This window comes from Gopherus evgoodei, chromosome 6, assembly GCF_007399415.2.
Source record: "Gopherus evgoodei ecotype Sinaloan lineage chromosome 6, rGopEvg1_v1.p, whole genome shotgun sequence".
In the NCBI taxonomy this organism is placed as follows: Eukaryota; Metazoa; Chordata; order Testudines; family Testudinidae; genus Gopherus; species Gopherus evgoodei.
The window spans coordinates 45,165,437-45,184,571 of NC_044327.1; the positions used below are offsets into that span (position 1 = coordinate 45,165,437).

The 19,135-nt window shown below is 40.7% G+C and overlaps 1 protein-coding gene across 4 annotated transcripts in view; it reads right to left on the reverse strand.

Annotated features, from left to right (window-relative positions):
* Positions 1-6,651: 6,651 nt before the first annotated feature.
* UBQLN1 (ubiquilin 1) overlaps positions 6,652-19,135 on the reverse strand; it is a 38,953-nt gene continuing 26,469 nt past the window's right edge. Inside the window, exons 7-11 of one of the 4 annotated variants that reach the window (XM_030567159.1) lie at positions 15,562-15,683; positions 14,358-14,441; positions 10,879-10,994; positions 9,685-9,862; positions 6,652-7,847 (exon numbers count right to left, since the gene is read on the reverse strand). In XM_030567159.1, the coding sequence (XP_030423019.1) occupies positions 7,692-7,847; positions 9,685-9,862; positions 10,879-10,994; positions 14,358-14,441; positions 15,562-15,683 (656 nt within the window). In that variant the 3' untranslated portion in view covers positions 6,652-7,691. Of the gene's footprint in view, positions 7,848-9,684; positions 9,863-10,878; positions 10,995-14,357; positions 14,442-15,561; positions 15,705-19,135 lie in introns of all 4 variants that reach the window. The other 3 variants (XM_030567160.1, XM_030567158.1, XM_030567157.1) reach the window with 3 other exon arrangements.

Consider the following 19,135-nt stretch of genomic DNA (forward strand, 5'->3'; position numbering starts at 1 on the left):
ATTCTGTACTTAGAAATTTTTGCATAAAAAGTCATGTACATAATTGACAGAATTTAAAGAATATGAAAGCATGTTTAATTTTTTTGGTGTGTATATATGTATCAAAATGTGTTTAAAATACCCTTTAACCATAGCTCAGTGAATGCTGGTCTGGACTGCCCATATTACTTGAAACCAGCCCTCCTTCTTGTTCATTTTAACCTTGTAAGTCATCATAGGATATATTTTCTATGAGAGATGCTCTTCAAGAGAAGTAATATTGTGAAGAACCTTTCTGATATATTGCTGTGTATATTTTACCTCTCATCTCAATTTATGACCTTGATTAATCCAACTAGCTCTCTCCTTTTCAGGCAAGGATGGTGGTGTGCAAAGACATCTTTGGGGAAATTAATTGAATCATTAGCTGGGTTACAAGTTTAAAAATGTGTTTATAGCTTTTTTCTAGTAGAAGTTAGACTTGCTCTTGTGGTACCCCAAAGAAATACCAACACTGCCTCCTTGGCACCATGCTATGAATGAGCTTTGAGAACAGCAGTGAGAGAGAAACTCTGCTATACCAGACAAATCAAAAACTAATAACTGTCTGGTAGGTATTTTCCCTACAAGTGACACAGCCAAAAATCAGACTGCAAAAGATTGATCCATTTCTTTCTGTAATACTGTCTTGTATAAAATGCCCATAAACCTATTTAATCCAAAATCTGTATCCAAACTGTTTGCTTCAGTGCGACAGAGTCCAGGACTCTCAGCCAATTCATTTCAGATTACTTTTTGCACAGCCTTATTTGTTATAAGAGAAACAAATTAGAAGTGGGCCCCAATTATAAGATTATGGTTCAGTGCATCACGTCGAAATGGCCAAATGCAACATTCCCAACACACACACAGTTTCAGATATTGTTCAGACCTAGAGTCTGGTTCATGCCAACATTACATTCAGGTAAATGGCACCCTCTTGTGGTGATTCCACTAGGTCAGCTCTACATTTTAATAAAGTCACAGTTATCCCAATACATGTATCCAGTGCAGCTCTCCAGGCAAAAAGGCTTACTCTGCCTCTTACTGCACAGTGTTGAAGTTATGCTTGGATTTTATGAAGTGTGGGCCAAAAAAACAAAACAAAACAACCCCTCTACCTCCAAAAAAAACCCCACACAATTCAGGATATATATCTAACATACTGCTTGGAAAACAGTTACATCGCCTCGTGTCGTATATGACAGAGTCAAAATTAACCCTCACCCCTTCCCACCTAAAAACTATATTGGCTAAAAATTTTAAATGTGTACCTAAAGTACCTAAACATCTACATAGGCACCTATATATAAGTGGGCTGCTTTCCAGAAGTGCTGAGCACCCACAAATTCCACTGAAGTCTTGGGTGCTCAGCACCTTTGAAAATCAGTCCTCTTTTATTTAAACCTATATTTAGGCACTCATATTTGAAAGTCTGCCCAGCTGTCTTTAATATTCAAACACATTTTTCTTTTTAATTACAATCCAGCTCAACTCCCTTGTACAGTCTGAGGCCTTTTTTCTGCAGCCATATTAGGAGAGCGGCAGCCATTAGCCGGGAAGCAGAAAGTCACATCAGCCTCGCATTCCTTCTAAATTATAGCAAAGCAATGTAATATTGGGCTGTTATGAAAGTGTGCCTCCTAATAGGATCCGCCATCACCAAATAAGCAAGGAGTCGCTTAAGATAGTTAAAGAAAACTTTGTTTGATGGCATTCTGGCTGGCAAGGAATTGCTTATCAACAGTTTGGGTGTGAAATCTTTACTTCTTTATTGTTTTGCCTTTATGGTCCCTATCATCTCTCTCTTGTTTATCTGTATCGTCCCTCTCTGGTTCTTTGATTGTTTCAGTCTGTTGCGTAACTAATTTTGTAAGATTTAAATCAACTAAGGTGGTGGGGTCTGACTGCGTAAAGAATTGTTTTACAACATGTTAGGACTCGGAAGAGAATTGTTTAGTAAAATGATTGGTTAAAGTACAGCAAAGCAGGACTCAAGTTTCACTATATAAACTGGGGTCCAAAAGGAAGTTCCTTGGAACCCACTCCAGGACACATCCTCAATATCAGAGCTGCCAGATCACAACACCCAGCCAATCACACTGTGCAGGAGCTGGCGTCCCCAGACGACCTGACCCAGACTAGCCCCCAGGAAAAGTTCATCTGCCTTACTGGGAGTGGTGAGAATTGTATGCTTAGCGTGTGCATTCTGTTTTGGTGACTGTTAATAGATAGAGGTTGAGGATATTACCGAGTCAGGCTCTTTCACTAGTAAAAGACCCAGCAAAGCTGCAGATTACCCAGTTCCTAGGGCTCAGTACGTAAAGGTAGGTGCCCTAGAGGCTGTGGGTAACACCCCTCCCATTTAAAATTAGCTTATTTTGATTGTTTATAGTTTAGTTCCTGCTTACAGAAATTAAACTAACAGGTTTCTCACTTGCCTGAGGGGAGTAGGGCTAATCCCTCCCCCCCTCCCAGATTTATCTGTCATATTACTTCAGATTAAAGCAAACCAGACTTCTGTTTCCAGTTCAAACATCAAACCCAGCTATGTAAATAATTCTGCAATAACCATTGTAACTGACAAGTGTAGATTCTGCTAGTGTAGCTCTCTCTATACTTTGTTCAGTTATGTCCTATTTGTTCCAAGCTGAAGGTCATGTAAATTCCCAGCTACATATTTAAAGAAGAACAAGGTACCTCATTGGCTTAATTATACCAACCCCCACAATGGACAGCAATTCCCAGTACATCTAGTTTGTGCACAGACCTCAAACTAGTTACGTTACCTTGTAGGGTTGCTGTGCCCATCAGCCTCACTCGTCCCAGAAGTGAGGTTCACAGTAAAGGATCGGTCTTGGTCAGATCTTTAGGCTGTTTGTAGCATCAGCAGCAGGAATGGGAGCCAGCAGCATCTGTCTGTCATAACAGGTCTGGAGAGCAGACAGCAGGCTCCCCTCCCACCAGTATAGCAATGAGCAGCAACAGGAATGGTGAGAAGCAGCAAGCTGTCACCCTCTGAAGGAAGAGTGGGAGGGAGCTCAGTGCCAAGGCATTTTCCTTTGAGTGCTTTCCCCCTAAATTCCTCCTACCCATCAGCTTTCCATTTATTTCACGAGATCAGGTCCACTCTTTTTCCTCTACAGGATTCCTGGGAAAGACACAATCTCCCCCCCCACATCATCTTCAAGCTGTTACTATCTGAAGCCAGAGAATCTAGTTTTCAGGTGCTACTGCCCCTGCTAATAATGGAGGAAATTACCTGAGCAGGGAATGGGGTTTATATCTGCAAAAGCAAAGAGGGGTGCACTTAGTTCATGGGTTCCCTGCTAGGTTACCTCTTTTTAACCACACAAAGACTGGTCCGCTTCCTCACCATTAACTATTCTTGTCTGGAAAATTTGATGAGTAACTACAGCTAGCCTTCTCTCTTAGGGAATAGCTGTGCATTATGGCCTTTTTCCATTAGCAACTCATCCATATTTGTGTTTGTTTATAAATAATACAAACAGAAAACATTTCTCTTTCAAAACACGATTTCACCAAGACAGACCCAGCCTTACGGACTAAGCATGACGTTGATATTCTAAGTCAGTGTTTCTCAAACTTTTTACTGTCATGCCCCCTTATACAAACAAAGGAGCTCAGATCCCAATTACACCCTGCTACAGACTATCACAGTGGCTATAAGGAGTCTCTGCAGCCCTCCAGCATGTGTGAGAGCCCACCAAGATTAGAGGAATGCATGCAGGGAACCTGACAAGAATGTTTTCATTTTAAAAGATGATAATCTCAGGCCCATCAGTGCAATCTGGCTGTATAATTTGAGAAAACCTAAACTAAGCAATATATACATTATGCAAAAGAGCCCTTGCCTCTATTAAAGGAATGCTGTCAGATTAAAAGATTTTTATTTGAAACCAAGTTACCAATATTAGACACCACCTTACACTGTTAAAACTGAAAGATGTAAGAATTTACTTTAATCTATTAATGTTTAGTTACTCTTTATACTTCCCTCAGTTTAGAAATTAGAGTTTATAGCCCCACTCTTGGAACAGTTGCATTACTTTACACAATTAGTTCATTGAGGTCATAGGCCTACACATGTATTTACTTGTTGGATCAGGACCTGAATTAACCAGGATATTTAAATATAGATCCAGCTGTGATTAGTCTGCATAAATGCAATCCTTGGTTTGGTTGCACGCAACAGTTTTGTGTTTTTGTTTTTAAAATGAACCCACATTATATGTAGGGTTTGAAGGATTTGATTTTTATCCAAAAATGTTGGTAAATTTTGATTTAATTGTATATACATGTGCAAACCAAAGGAAAAATATTTCCATTGAAAGTTGAAATTTACAGAAAAATGTTTCACAACTGCCTCATTATAAAGCAGTTTTGACTTGCAGGAAGCATCTCCAAGGGACAAGGAATCAGGCCAATGTCCACAGTTCAGTGCCTGGTTTCTCCAAAACAGCCAAACGTGGGGGTAGTTTTATTGTGTGGGCACCTGTTCACTAGAAACTGGACTGAGATCACCAGATCACTAAGTCAGCAGTCAGCCGATAGTAAATAAACTTTTAGACACTACTGACCTGGATTGAATTTGAACTAACAACTTTGAAGCAATAGGTTCAGCTTACAAATGGCATGGGACAGGTTCAGTCCCCCATGACTGTGAGGCTTTTTGCATTATTCACTGTGCCAACTCTTTACCACATTTGAAATTGGCATGTTTTCTTACAAAACTAGGCTCCCTCCAACACATGTACAAAATGGTCAAGTGTTACAGCACTGTTTGTGAGCAGGAGACTGCTAGGACTTGTGTTTTTGATAAGTGGAAATGTATATGCCTCAAAATATCAAACTTGGCCCAGCTTTCAAGGTAAACCCTTGAGCCTACCAGCTTCAACCTCATCATTTTAAACATAAGAACAGCCATACTGGATCAGACCAAAGGTCCATCTAGCCACGTATCCCATCTTCTGACAGTGGCCAATGCCAACTGCCCCAGAAGGAATGAAAAGAACAATCATCAATTGATCCATCCCCCATTGCCCATTCCCAGCCTCAAGCAAACAGAGGGTAGGGACACCATCCCAAGAATTTGAAGCAGAAGCAAGAGTCCCCTTGGTAGGTTATAAAGAAATCATGATCCAGCCATAACTTAAAACCTATATATTTGTGACCTCCATGGACAGCTCATACAATTTGAACTTAATGCTTTATACTTCTTCCAGTGAATTTGAGGCTTTGGAACAGAGTTCATTTTCCCCTCTCCTACTTTGACAGTTTTTTTTTAAATTAAAATTTTATTAAAATGTCTAGAGATATTTTAACAACTTTCGATTCTCAGTTCAAGTCCTCTGAACTACCTACTTTCTTTAAGACCATTGAAATCAAGGAATAAAAGCCCAGAATCACTAGTCACTTGAAAATCTCAGCTAATAGTAACTAACAAAGTAGGGTGGTTATATAGGCAACCTGCTATATCTTCACTAACTCCCTCTAAATTGCATCTGAAGAGATGCCTTTTCCACAGATTCAGTAAAAGTTTTAAATTGAAGATTCCCAAAGATTCAGATTAAGGTATGGGAAGAAAACCCCATAGTTGTCTATTTTCTAAGATGAACAGTCCCAGTCTTGTTACTCTCTCTTTATATGGAAGTTGTTGCATACCCCTAATCATTTTTGTTGCTTTTCCAATTCTAATGTATCTTTGAGCTAGGACAACTAGAACTGCACACAGTATTCAAAGAGTGGGTGTACCATGCATTTATAAGTGGCATTTATAATATTTGTTTTATTATCCACCCTTTCCTAATGGTTCCTTACACTGTTCGTTTTTATTCCCACTGCACATTGAGCAGATGTTCTGAGCAAAGAGGTTTTCTTGAGCTTTTCTCAGCACTGTGCATGAGCTGTAATTGAACAATTTACTTATTAGTGCCAAAGTTCAACTAAAATGTTTACCATCCAGGAAAGGTACAAGTCAGAGCATCACATTCTCTTGTGATTTGCTCTAACAGACGTTAGAAGATTTCAGTTTTATAACCAAGTGATTTAAATACAGAGTACCTGATCTCATTTTGCTGTTTATTTTTCAAAATTCTTTTGGTTCATCTAACTTGGTGAACTCTGAATCTATGAACTATGTTTGGAAGGATAAGTTTAAAAGGTGATGGGAAACAGGTTAAAGTAAATCACATTTATACTCAACACCAAAGGAAGTGATTGTTTAAATGATTTGAAAAAATATAATGCTGAGATTAAAGTATAAATAGTACAAGTGAATAATCTTCAACTACTAACATAAACTTGACATAACAGGCCCCAGAAGGGATGTATCATCCAAGCCAGAACCAGTTTGCTAAACAGGATATAAACAGTCGAATATGCTTTCTCTTATCCAGTGTTACATTTTACCTACTGTAAGGGGAGTCCTCATACGTCTGATTTCCCTTACTTTCCCTCTCGCCTTTATAATCCAAACATTGTTTATTAATCCCAGTCAAAAGATAAGTGTGTATGGTGCTCCAAATGTTTCCCTTAAAGGCCAAACATCAAGATGTTTCACTTTTCTGAAAGTTTAAGAATCAGCAATTGTGCAAAAACACTTGAGACAAATTGCTCAAAGAATTTTTAATTCATTTATTACCTGTGCACAAGAGAAATAACTACCAATAAAAACTCAAAAGATATACAGTATTTTTACATGGTGGTTAAAAGTAATTAGAATATCACATGACACTGTCAGTGAAAGTAATTCTTCCAATTACAAATCATAATGCATGTTAGAATCTCAATGAGAGAAGCCAAAAAGCCTTAGAAGCAGTTTCAGAGCATACAGTAGTGCTCCTTCAATCTGCAAAAAGATTAAGATAATTTACAGTCAATCCTTGTGAATACTGAGAATGTTACAATGCAGGTTTCTGTACAGTTAGATGTAGATTTAGAGATAATTAGATCAATAATTCTAGCATATTTTAAATGAATTTGCCTAAACTCTTCTGCTGAGAGATGTTTACCAAAGATGCTAAAAGTTTCTGCACTAGAAATGTGTCAATTTTATTTGTTCTGGATTTTTTTGGTTACATAGATTCATTCTATTGCAATGTGCAAATTTCTAGATGTGAGCTGTTTCCAACATGTATATTGCGTGTATATTTTATACAAATAAAAGCAAAAATGACATAAATCAAATGGTATAAATCTTACAGCATTTTGCTAGCAAAAAATACATGCTGAAGTCACAAAAAGCAGTATTGGTACCCACAAATTACAGCTTCATTTAATTTGTTTCCTTTTTAATAATTTGTATTCTACATAAGTTACTACCCAAAGCTAATGTTTAAGTAGTAAATAAATTGGACAATTGTAGGTCTGACAAAACCTGTTCATTCAACTGTAAAAGATGATACTTGTTTCAACAAAATCACAATAAATGCTGAACAAAGAAGTGTTTGATGCATGCAACAACTGTGAATGAAAAAGCATTGATTCCTACTGTCCAAAGAAAACTACTGCACTCCACCTTAAAATGCATCAGACTGGGTTTAGTTATGACAAGACAATCCCAAGAGTCAGAATGAAATAAAGCAAGTATTTTAAAGATTTAAGAGCTGTTATCAAAAATAAATTACATTTTTCAAATTAAAGAAATGTTGCTATGATGGTTGGGAGCCCAGTAGCCTTTCAATAGCTGCATTGATATCTCCTCCTGTTGCTATTAGAGCTTGTAAATTTGCTTCACGGTTCAAAAACCCCATTGCACTGAGCTGCTCCAGTTGTTGCTGAAATCTGACTTCTGGATTTTGTAACTGCTAAAAAGAGGACAATTTATTTCAAGCTATAGACACAGGCTTAATACAAATACTGTGAAGAAATTGTACTAGATGATTAAAATACATTTGATTCTATTCCGCACTTCGGCCTGGCGTATTTCTGCAACTAAGGTTTCCTTTAAATCTCCAAAACTAGAGAGCAAAGTGGAAGTGCTTGAACAATTGCAACTGAATAGCATCCTTCTCCAAGGATAGTCTGCTGACTGGTTTAAGAACACCCTTGTACTAAAAGTCGATTGTTTCTGAAGTGACTACAGGAAGTGCTGCATGTTTGATGTGATGTAAGAGAGCAAAGCAAGATAATCTGATTGAGAATCATTTCCTTAAAATAGTTCCTTCAAAGTGTCATTAATAGATTGTTCTTGTAAGTGAAATGAAGAGTTAAATCCAATGATGCTATTCTTCAGAGATTTTTAATAAGCTCATTGTTGGTTACTGAATGTGATGAGGCACAGTAAAGTTATCCCTGTTAGTGGCATATCACCTTTATAATTTCTAAAGGCTTTTAAAAAGGTCAAGAAGTATTTGAAGTTTGCAGTTTTATAACAGCTAGAACTTCCAAATGGGAAACTGAACAGCTGTGCTTTTATGGTCTGATCATGCTCCCACATAATTAGTGGCAGAACTCCTACTGACTACAATGGCACAGGATCGAGTCCTTACAAACGTCTGATGGTTAGACAGATTCTTTGAAATCATTCTAGTTGTAAGTAACAGTACATTTAACATGGGTATTTTAAAACAACAAGGCCAAAGAAACTAAACTTCTTGCTGTTTCCAGAAGTTGTCATTCCAAGAGTTCTTTAACTCCAGTTTTGGCAGATAAGCAACAAAGGAAAAACTGTTTTTCAAATACTAGGTTTTAAAAAGAGTGAACACAGTTACAAGAGTTAGTGATCAACCCATAAAAATACAAAAACTTTTTTTGTTCATTGTTCAGGCTGCCATTCTGTCTTGATTCTAGCTATTAAGCCCATGTTCAAGTATTACCGCACGGATGGTATAGCTATTCTGAACTCCCTACATTACCTAAGTAGTAAGGGAAAATTAAATGGACACACAAAGAATTCTCTTATCCAACATTTTTATCTATTTTGCCTATTTACTATTTGTTACTTGGAACTCTCAGTTTAACTGATTAAGCAAACACATTTTGCTCTGATTTCTAGTTTGTGTGCATTTTGCAGAATGTTATCTATAGTGAGTGTCCTTTGTCTGTATAGGTCCTTGATATCGCAATTAGGCTGACAAATATTTTGAAGATAAAATGTTACTTTACAAACAAGAATTAGCAGAAATCTTAGGGGCTATTGAGTACCTGAAACAACAACAACTTGAAATGAACTAGATTGCAATAAAAGCAGTACCCAAATTAATAATTTTATAGCTTTTGTCAGTTTAAGTTTGCTCTTTGTACTATTAAGGACATTTGTGAGAAACTTCTACCACCATCTCAGTCTTCCACACCAATACAATACAAATGACACCTACACAAATTGAAATAGCTTTAAAAAACCCTGATTGGGCAGAGGCATAAATGAAAGGCTTAACATTGACACAATCTGTGCACGTTAACAACTCAAGGGCTGATGGTCCCCAGGACAGAAGTATTAATTTCAATTTTTCCAGCATTTATTTTCACATCTGGGAAAAATAATAGTTTTCTAGCCTGATCCACTCATCCATCCATGAGCCAGCAGTATTAAGCATGTGTTTTTTCAAGTACTTTCTCCTAACTGCACCTTTTAGCTTACATTGATAAATCAAATACTAGATACATCTTAAAGTTTTAGGATTTAACCATCTGCTACCTTACCTGAGCATTTGCACCAGCAAGTGCCTGCAACATTTGCTGAACAAACTGTTGGTGACCAGATTCAGCAACTCCTGAGGCTGGACTTGTATTTTCACTGGGGACGGAGCTAGGTACAGTTGTTCCTGTGCTTCCTAATCCCCCTCCAGTGCTTCCTAATCCCCCTACACCAGGATTAAATCTGCAGAGATGAGGAACAGCAATGTTAACATATTTTTGTATTAAAGTTGATCGTATACTGTTACTCCTCCCCCCACCATCTGTCTCACTGGAATTCTGTGGATACCAGTGGGAATGGAGAATGTGCATTTAATGTAAATAAAGCATCCAAACACAGTAAGATCCATTATAAATAGGGCCCGACCAAGTTCATGGTCCATTTTGGTCAATTTCACGGTCATAGGATTTTAAAAATTTAAGTTTCATAATTTCAGCTATTTAACTTTGAAATTGCACTATGTTGTAACTGTAGGGGCCCTGACCCAAAAAGGAGTTGGGGGGGGGTGGAGGAAGGTCACAAGGTTATTGTGGGGGAGGAGCTGTGGTACTGCTATCCTTACTTCTGCACTGTTGCTGGTGGCGGTGCTGCCTTCAGAGCTGAGAGTGGCAGCTGCTGGCCAGAAGCCTAGCTCTGAGGGCAGAGCTGGCAGCAGCAGCAGCATAGAAGTAATGATAGCACATTATGGTATTGCCACCCTTACTTCTGCATTGCTGCATGCAGAGCTGGGCCCTCAGTCAGCAGCCACCATTCTCCAGCCACTCAGCTCTGAAGGCAGCGCAGAAGTAAGGGTGGCAATAAAGCAGCCCCCCCAAAATAGCCTTGCAACTCCCCCTGCAACTCCCTTTTGGGTCAGAACCCCCAACATGAGAAACACTAGTCTCCCCCGTTAAATCTGTATAGGGTAAAAGCACACGAAAGACCAGATTTCATGGTCCGTGATGCATTTTTCATGGCTGTGTATTTGGTAGGGACCTAATTATAAATATTAGCATTAACAATTTTTAAGGGGAAAAAAAGTAGAAGATGCCTAAAATAAAGCTGTTTAGTAAATTGAAGATGGCGTTTGTGTGGAACAACCTGTGCAACTGGACAAACTTCTAAATTTAAAGAAGCAAGACAAAAAGTTGACAAATAAACCAAATAGATTTAAAATAAATAAGTAAAGAAATGTACAAGTTTGTTGGGCCAACTCTTACCCTGGTATAAGCCCTGGTGCTTCTGTTGCTAATGTCTGCAAACCCTGCTGAATTTGTAGTAAAGCTTGCATTGCTCTAGGGTTTGACATTGCCGACAGCGTGTCCGGGTTCTGCATCTAAGAAAAGGAAAAACTCGTTATATAACTGAAACATGTACAAAGTTAATCTTCATCGCTGTTTTCTGTAGTGAACCCATCCCCTCAACACCTGCTATTGCTCATCTTTTTATTCTAATATCTCTCTGCACCCTTCTTGTGATTGTTCCCTCTTTTGCAGTAACAGCTCCACCAAGACCTTTTAAGTATGTGGAAGAGTGACAGATAAGGCAATATCCTCAAAAAAATGTTACTGTATTAAATGCAAAGCTTACATATTATTGCAGGCGAGGATTGCAGGTAACCTCTTGGGAGGATATGATGTAAGACCAGGGAGTTCCAAGGACTATACTGAGATTATGCCAGACATGAATGGATTTTCTGTGCCAGTAAGGGTGAACTGAATTACCTAGGGAATCCCTAGGGAAACACTAATGCAAATTACTCACTTCTGGTGATGCAAAAACTCAGCTTTTTGAAGTTACACCCCGAAGAGAGGGTGATTGTCTTCTGACTATCTGGTCCTGGAGGCTAATGGCCTGAGCTGTATAGAAACACGATGAGCTGCCGAGTCTTAGTTCTGAGACCGTTATAAACTTGTAACCAGAGAAAAAACCAGATGTGGGTTTTGAAGGACTGACATCTACCAGAGCCCGAAGTTGGAGCTCGAGTGATCTCTGGTAAATTTTTAGCATGCCTGTAGGTTCTTCTATTGTTTTTGAACATTTTTTCTGCAATGCTTTTACCTTAAGAATAAATGTGCTTCCTTACATGGAGCTGAGCGGTCATTTATAATAGCAGGCAGTATATTGGGCATAGCTTTTGGAGAGAAAGAAAAGCACAGATGCTGGCTTTAGGCAGTCTGGCTTGCTAGGAATATCACAGTGTACATTAGAGAGCTGTGCAGCTGTAACATCCCAGGACAGGAGGGAGAGAGATGTGGATCTCTGCCCAAAGAGTTGACAGCTGAAGAGCTGGAAGCCTAGAGGGAGTGGCTTTGGTGGACCACCAGGGGATGGGGGGAGGAGGATAAAAATGCAATTGGCCTGAATTATGACAAGCAGCACTCTAGAAGCACTGTTTCTCACTATTCTTCCAGTGAAATGTATCATCTGACATATATGAACTTCAGAACAGGACTGCTATTAAGTTCAGACTTTGCAAGTGTATGCCCACTACCCCCTCTCTGCATTGTCTATAATGTCATATCAGCCTACTTATGTACATGAATGCTATCTAGATGATGCATACAGTCTGATGTATACACTTATGATGGCTGGATCAAGTTCCTCTTCACCTGCTGGAACATCTGAACCTGTAGCTTTCACAACTGTTGATTAGCACAAGACAAATCCTGAGATCTGAAAATCTCTAGACACTGCGAAGTTTCAAATATGAAACTGAAGTTCATGGCTTTGGCCCATCTCTTATTAGAACAACTGCATAAACAAATGATGAAATCTTGCAGTGACTTTTGAGTAACAATCTTTGTCTAAGATTCAAACTCTTGGGGGTTACAACAACGACAGCATACTCATTTACCATTTGGATGATCACCTAATGGATCCTAAAATGAGGCTAGCTTAGTATTGGGTTGTGCTATTTATCATCTTGTTTTTAATGTTACAATGGACTGCTACTGGATTTTTGACGCACATTGTGCTTCAAAAGGAAGTGGCTGAAAATTACGACATGCCAACAACTATTTCCTTCTGTGTTTTGAGATTGTGGTACTCCTTTCCTCTTAGGGAAAGGGGTCTAGTTTCAAGGTCCACACTTGAAGACCAACAAAAGCAAAGTGTTTCAAGAAGGCCCTACCAGAAGTGGCTGCTCCTCTAACAACCATTCTTATTGGGTGATTTAGTATAGGATAAAAATTATAAAAATCCTACCATGTTAGGCTCCTAACCACCCTGTTTTCCCATTTTTCCCTTAGGCTATGCCTGCACTACAGTAAAAACACCCATGGCAGCTGACTCAGGCTCAGGGGGCTCGGTCTGTGGGGCTATAAAATTGCAGTGTAGATGTTCGGGCTCAGGCTGGAGTCTGGGCTCTGCGACCCTTGCATGGATCAGGCCAAGCTGTCAGCTTCCACAAATGCAGAACAGGATCTGGAGAAAAATTCTAAAATCTTCTCTGGTTAAAGTTCAGGCCAGTAACGCTCAATGAGATATTAGAAGTGTTGTGAGCCCTTCATGCCAACAATATGTCTTTTAGATAGGTTGGGGAAGACCAGAGGAAAAGAGCTAGATCCACAGCTGGTGAAATTTTTCAGTGTCTCTGAGGAAGAACCCATGCCAACTTCTGTAAAGTAAGCTGCTACACACTCTTTGCTTAGCAAAACATAATGTTGACAATTTGTCTATCATCTAGTGTCCAACAGTCTGAGTTCTGTTATAATAGAAAAGACTGACAATTCAGAGCACCTAGATGTCTTAGATTTCCTTACTCCTGTTAATCTGGTACAGACCTGAGTATAGATTAGAAAGTATATTGATGGATGAAGATCTCTCCCAAGAGTGGGTAGGGCTGCACACAGCTGTGTGTGTTCTTCCTTGCCGAGCACTCCCACAGAGTAGAACTATGCAATTGCTCATTATCCCAAAAGACACAGTCACAACAATTGCCATGGGATTCTGTCTCCCCTTCCCTCCCCCTAGAGGATTGGTGCAGAAATATGGGCTGCAGTGCTTTTAGCTCTGCATCTCCATCTCACCCTACTCAGTCAGTGGTTTGAATACCTGACCCAGCCTCTGCAGAGACTGAAAAAATGGATGAGAGTGAGGTGGCTAAAGCTCAATCCAGATAAAAGTAAGGTTATCTTATTTGACATATGCAATCTGGTCAAGCCAAGCCAGGGCATTCTTATCAACCATGTTCAAGGCACGAAGACCTCCAGGAGGCTGAGTTATTGTGCAGTTCTCAATAATATGCATCATGTTTTGTGGCTGTACACACTGACATAGCAGACACTCATTCGGGGCACACTATCAGGACTCTATCTTTTAGGGAGCGAAAGGCAAACCAAGAGCTCATGTTAGTGGTGGAAGAAAAAGAGTTTGATTTAATATTTGCAAAGCAGCACAAGGAAGAGGTAGAAAAACTGTACTCTGGAAACAAAGCAGCAGAAGCAATACTTATCTTCTAATCGGTGTGAAACTTTGGAACAAATGGGAATGGGGAGGTGAATCTGATGAATTAGCTATTTACAAGTATTTAAATCACTAAAAGCCCAACCTCCAATTGAAGCTAGAGTTTGCAGTAGAATCATAGACCAGCCTTTATGCTTTCAACCCCAGATCAAAGCAAGACCATATGTTTGCAATTCGGCTAATGCTACATGCAAGATGTTCACTGACAACAGTTAGCCTCTCTTTTACTCACTTGTTGAAGGAAAGTTGGGAGTTGTTGTCTCATTTGTTCCTGAAGCTGAGGATTTCCAGCAAATAAGGGATTATTCAGCATCATCTATGGGGCAAATGTTCAATTTTGGCTGCAAATACTAAATGCAGTAAATAACGCTGCTTCCCACCCCCCCAGCAGATGATTTAGTGCAACTTATATATTCAGTACATTTATAATTAAACTGTTTTACATTACAATTAGGATCTTCTTTGAAAACCAGAAATCTTTTAAATGATCATGTTGTCTTCCTTCACTTCCTGTCCCAAACCAATTTCTGGTAGACATCCAGTCATCTAACACTGGACAAAGTGGGATGTTTTGTTTTGTTTTTTAAATCCAAATGGAAGTGCCAGATATTTGCATAAACATTCCTTTGAGAGAGAGACTGAAGAGGATGAACAGGATAAAACTTGCATACTACAGAGTTGAGACTGTTCCCCTATGCACACATTCAGTGTGTCCAAAAAGCCAGTGAAGCTCCCCTGCTAAGTTTTTTTTTTAAAAGCATGAGATACTTTCCATTCACTCCACATAGCACACATCCAACCTGTGCTGACGCTTTAGAAGCTGAACCCATAGGCATATTTGCACCATAAGCGATATTAGGAAAAGACTATGCCACCATTCATAAAGCTGTAATAGTATTTGCACTTATACATCCAATGAAGCTGTACAGGAAGGCCACAGCTGAAGAATGAAGATATAAGTGCCATGATCACACTGACAACCTGAACAACTAACTCCTAAAATCAGTTTGGGGCTACATTTACCAGTGGCTCTGCCTACAAATTTGAGACTAACTTTTCAAGGTGGTTCCTATATGAGGTCACCTTTACGGTTTTTAAAATGTTTCACACTAAAGTACACAAAAAAATTTCAGCTCCAGTGGTTGTTCTATCCATCTAACTTTTGTTCACCTAAGGTTCTGAGCCAAGTGTTTTTGCAGTTTGCTCTGCAGTCTTGCCCAGAGGAATGTCAATGCTCACTGTTTAGCTCTATCCTGCCGTTAAGACTCAGGAGGCTGACTGTTAAGATGTCTAATGAGGCACTGGGAAAGCATTTTAATAGGCTAGTAGGTGTTGGTATTAGCACATAAAATTGTCACTTTGTTGTGACAAGTTATTGCATGAATTTGCAATACCTCTCTTCTCATTCAGTACATACAATACATAGGTGCATTTACCTGTGCTGCAAGATCAGGGTTCTGGCTCAGTGACTGCATCATGCTTCTCATATAGGGTGCAGACAACATGTTCTGCATAAGCTGTGGATTTTCTGTTATCTGCTGCAACAAACTCTGCATTCCTGGAGTGTTGAACATACCAGCTTAAAAAGTAGATATGGCCACTTTAGCAATTCATAAGCATGAAAATAGTGACAGATGCATTTTCATTTATTATAATTAAATATGGTGATGAGTCCATAACACATTTCCATAATTTAACATGAGAGTAATTACTGTCTATAATGGACATCAGCTACCACTCATCTCAAGAAGCATTTCCACTTTTAACTCATAATCCAGAGGTGGGGAACCTATGGCCCTTGGGTCAGACTGAGCACCCTGCTTAATTTCATCTGGCCCGTTGCAAGTCTCGGTGCCGCAGGCCAAAAGCACTGAGCCTCTGTGCCGCCCTGCAGGAAACTCACCCCGCTGTGGAGTGAAGCTGGGGTTGCCAGGCCATCAAAAGTCCAGTCGGTGGTGCAGCAGGGCTAAGGCAGGCTCCTTGCCTGCCCAGGCTCTGTGCAACTTCCAGAAGCAGCTGACATGTCCCTGTGGCCCTTAGGTGCAAAGGCGATCAGGGAAGCTCCACCAGGAACCGCGGCCAATGGGAGCTGTTGGGCGGTGCCTGTGGGCATGGGCAGCATGCACCGCACAAAGCCATCTGGTCACACCTCTGCCTAGGGGCTGGACATGCCGTCTGCTTCCAGGAGCTGCATGGGACCAGGAAGCCTGCCTTGGCCCTGCTGCACTGCCGACCAGGAGCCGCCTGGCAGAGCCTGCGCCCCAAACTCCCTCCCACACCCCAACCCCCTGTCGCAGGTCAGAATCCCCTCTTGCACCCTAACTCCCTACCAGACTCTGCACCTCCACCTGCATCCCAACCCCCGCCACCTCCTGCACTATGAACCCCTCATTTCTGGCCCCATCCCAGAACCCACACCTCTAGCTGGAGCCCTCACCCCCTCGCATCCCAACTCCTTGCCGCACACCCTCCTGAAGCCCGCACCTCACATCTCCTCCTGCACCGCAACCCTCTGGCCCAGCCCTGACCCTGCTCCAAAGCCCTTGGCCCCAGCTCAGAGCCCTCTCCTGCACCCCAAACCTCTCATCCCCAGCCCCACCCCAGAGCCAGCATCCCCAGCCAGAACCCACACCCCAACCCTCTGCCCCAGCCCAGTGAAAGTGAATGAGGGTGGGGGAGAGCAAGCGACTAAGGGAGGGAGGCTAGAGTGAGTGGGGGTGGGGCCTCAGTGAGTGGGGAAGGGGTGTGGGTGTTTGGTTTTGTGCAATTAGAAAGCTGGCAACCCTAGGGGAAGCCCTGAGGCTCGAAGCCCTGCCGCAGGGCTGTGTGAGGTCCTCGATAGATTTTTTTTTCCTGTGGTTCAATGGCCCCTGATAGGGGTAGGGAACCTTTTTTCTATCATAATCAAATGGAAGGGATGCGCAGTGTTTAAATATTTTACAAGTAACTAGCACATACCTGCAACAAATAGCTCAAGAGTAAATTCCCTTTTTTGGGAAGGCAGGTTTCAAAATGAAAAGTAGATTCTAACAGTGGCAGAAAAAACGGTTACTCACCTTCTCATAACTGTCATTCTTCGAGATGTGTTGTTCATGTCCACTCCAACCAGGTGTGCGTGCACGCATGTGCATGGCAGCTGGAAGATTAAGAAGGAACTGAGGGGGGGCAGGTCAGCAGGGCTTTATATTGAGCGCCATGAAGGTGAGACTCCAGGGGGTGTCCAGGCCGACACCCACAGAGGCTGCTAGGGAAAAATCTTCCAGCTACCGTGCATCTGCGCATGCACACACCTGATAGGAACTGACATGAACAAGCAGTCAAAGAACAGGCTGTTAAATTAATAAGGGCACTTCTCAAAATTGTTCACTCTCCATAATTCTTTTAAATCACTCAGAAAACCTGATTATCCTATCACAAATCGTACCAAACTTCTAGAACTGTGTCCAGTCACACCCTTCCAGTCTTACATAGGCCTTCTGCACAGAGTTTTGGACTGTGTCTTCAAATGTTAATGTACATCTCTTCAGTTATTCATTCTAGTCATTCCTTCACCATCTCATCACGTGCTATCACTACAAAGTCAGATCCAGCATGCCTCTTCCCATACCTTGTATGAATGTGGTGTGCTTTTTGGGTACCCTGAATAATCTACCAACATTAGTAAGCTTGCAAACAGCTCCGAAGAGAAGTCAACTTCCAAAGCTGTGTAAGAGCACTTTGAACAAGTTCTTCCTTAATCTGCAAAACTTCAGTTTGTAACCAACCGAGTTATATGAGTGTGGAGTTGACACTGAAACCAAGATATTCTACTTTCCATTTTGCACACTTATTCAAAAACTTTAGTTTTTGAAGTATCAGAGGGGTAGCCGTATTAGTCTGGATCTGTAAAAGCAGCAAAGAATCCTGTGGCACCTTACAGACTAACACGTTTTGGAGCATGCATCTGACGAAGTGGGTATTCACCCATGAAAGCTCATGCTCCAAAACGTCTGTTAGTCTATAAGGTGCCACAGGATTCTTTGCTGCTTTTAGTTTTTGAAAATTATTCTCTGGCAAAAAAAGATTTATATACCAAATTTTTGCCTGATATAAAATTTTCACATCTAAGTTTAATACCCATATCCAAAGACTTAGAAGTCATACTGAAAGATATGTACTAGTTACATCAGCATGAATTGAAACAAATTTGAAACTTTCACAACTGAAAAAAAAACAAAAACCAAGACTATCTTGGATATCAAAACTCTATAGACATTTGAGTTATATTACTAAATCCTAATTTAGGTAATTCCATTTTATCAAATAATCCTAGTCCCCCTTCTTTTGGGCGGGGGTACTTCTTGTCATATGTTTTCCGTACTTCTGTGGCGGAACACAGCACTGGTTTAACACAGAAGTGGCTGCAACAGATCTTTCTGTACCTCCCCCTCTGCTCTTGTGCCTGCCCTTATCTCTCTCCCCACGTTTATCCCCTTTACCATGGACCTCTCTACTCTAAACCAGTCTGTCCCAGAAGACTGCCCCAGCCTTCCTCCTCTCTGCACAAGAGCAAGTCAGGCTCTTACCCTCTCCATGCTACCTGAGAACCAGCAGGAGGATCACTGAGAGCACAGAGTCTCCCTGCTCTGCTCTGGTGCATGGAGCCACACATAAGGGCCCTTGGCCTACAGCACAGAGTAATTACCAGCAATGTCAGCCCCTGCAACCTGGGGATGCTGCATGTTTAGTAACTCTGTGGGATGGGGCATACTAAGTGAAGATGAAATCTTCAGTGAATGCTGCTGCCAGCCACTAACAGATTTATGAGCATGAATTAAGTGCAAATTATTTGCAAAGACTTGTAATTTGGAAAATTTTTGCTGTTTTCCCAGGAATCACAAAAAAAATCCCTTATAATAGGGTGATCACTTTATCTCTGCTCCAAAGCACAGAAATACTAGGGCTTCAAGGAAGAGAATAAATTTTTTTTTATTTTTAACGTGAGTTAACCATGTTTTCCCTGGCTCATTC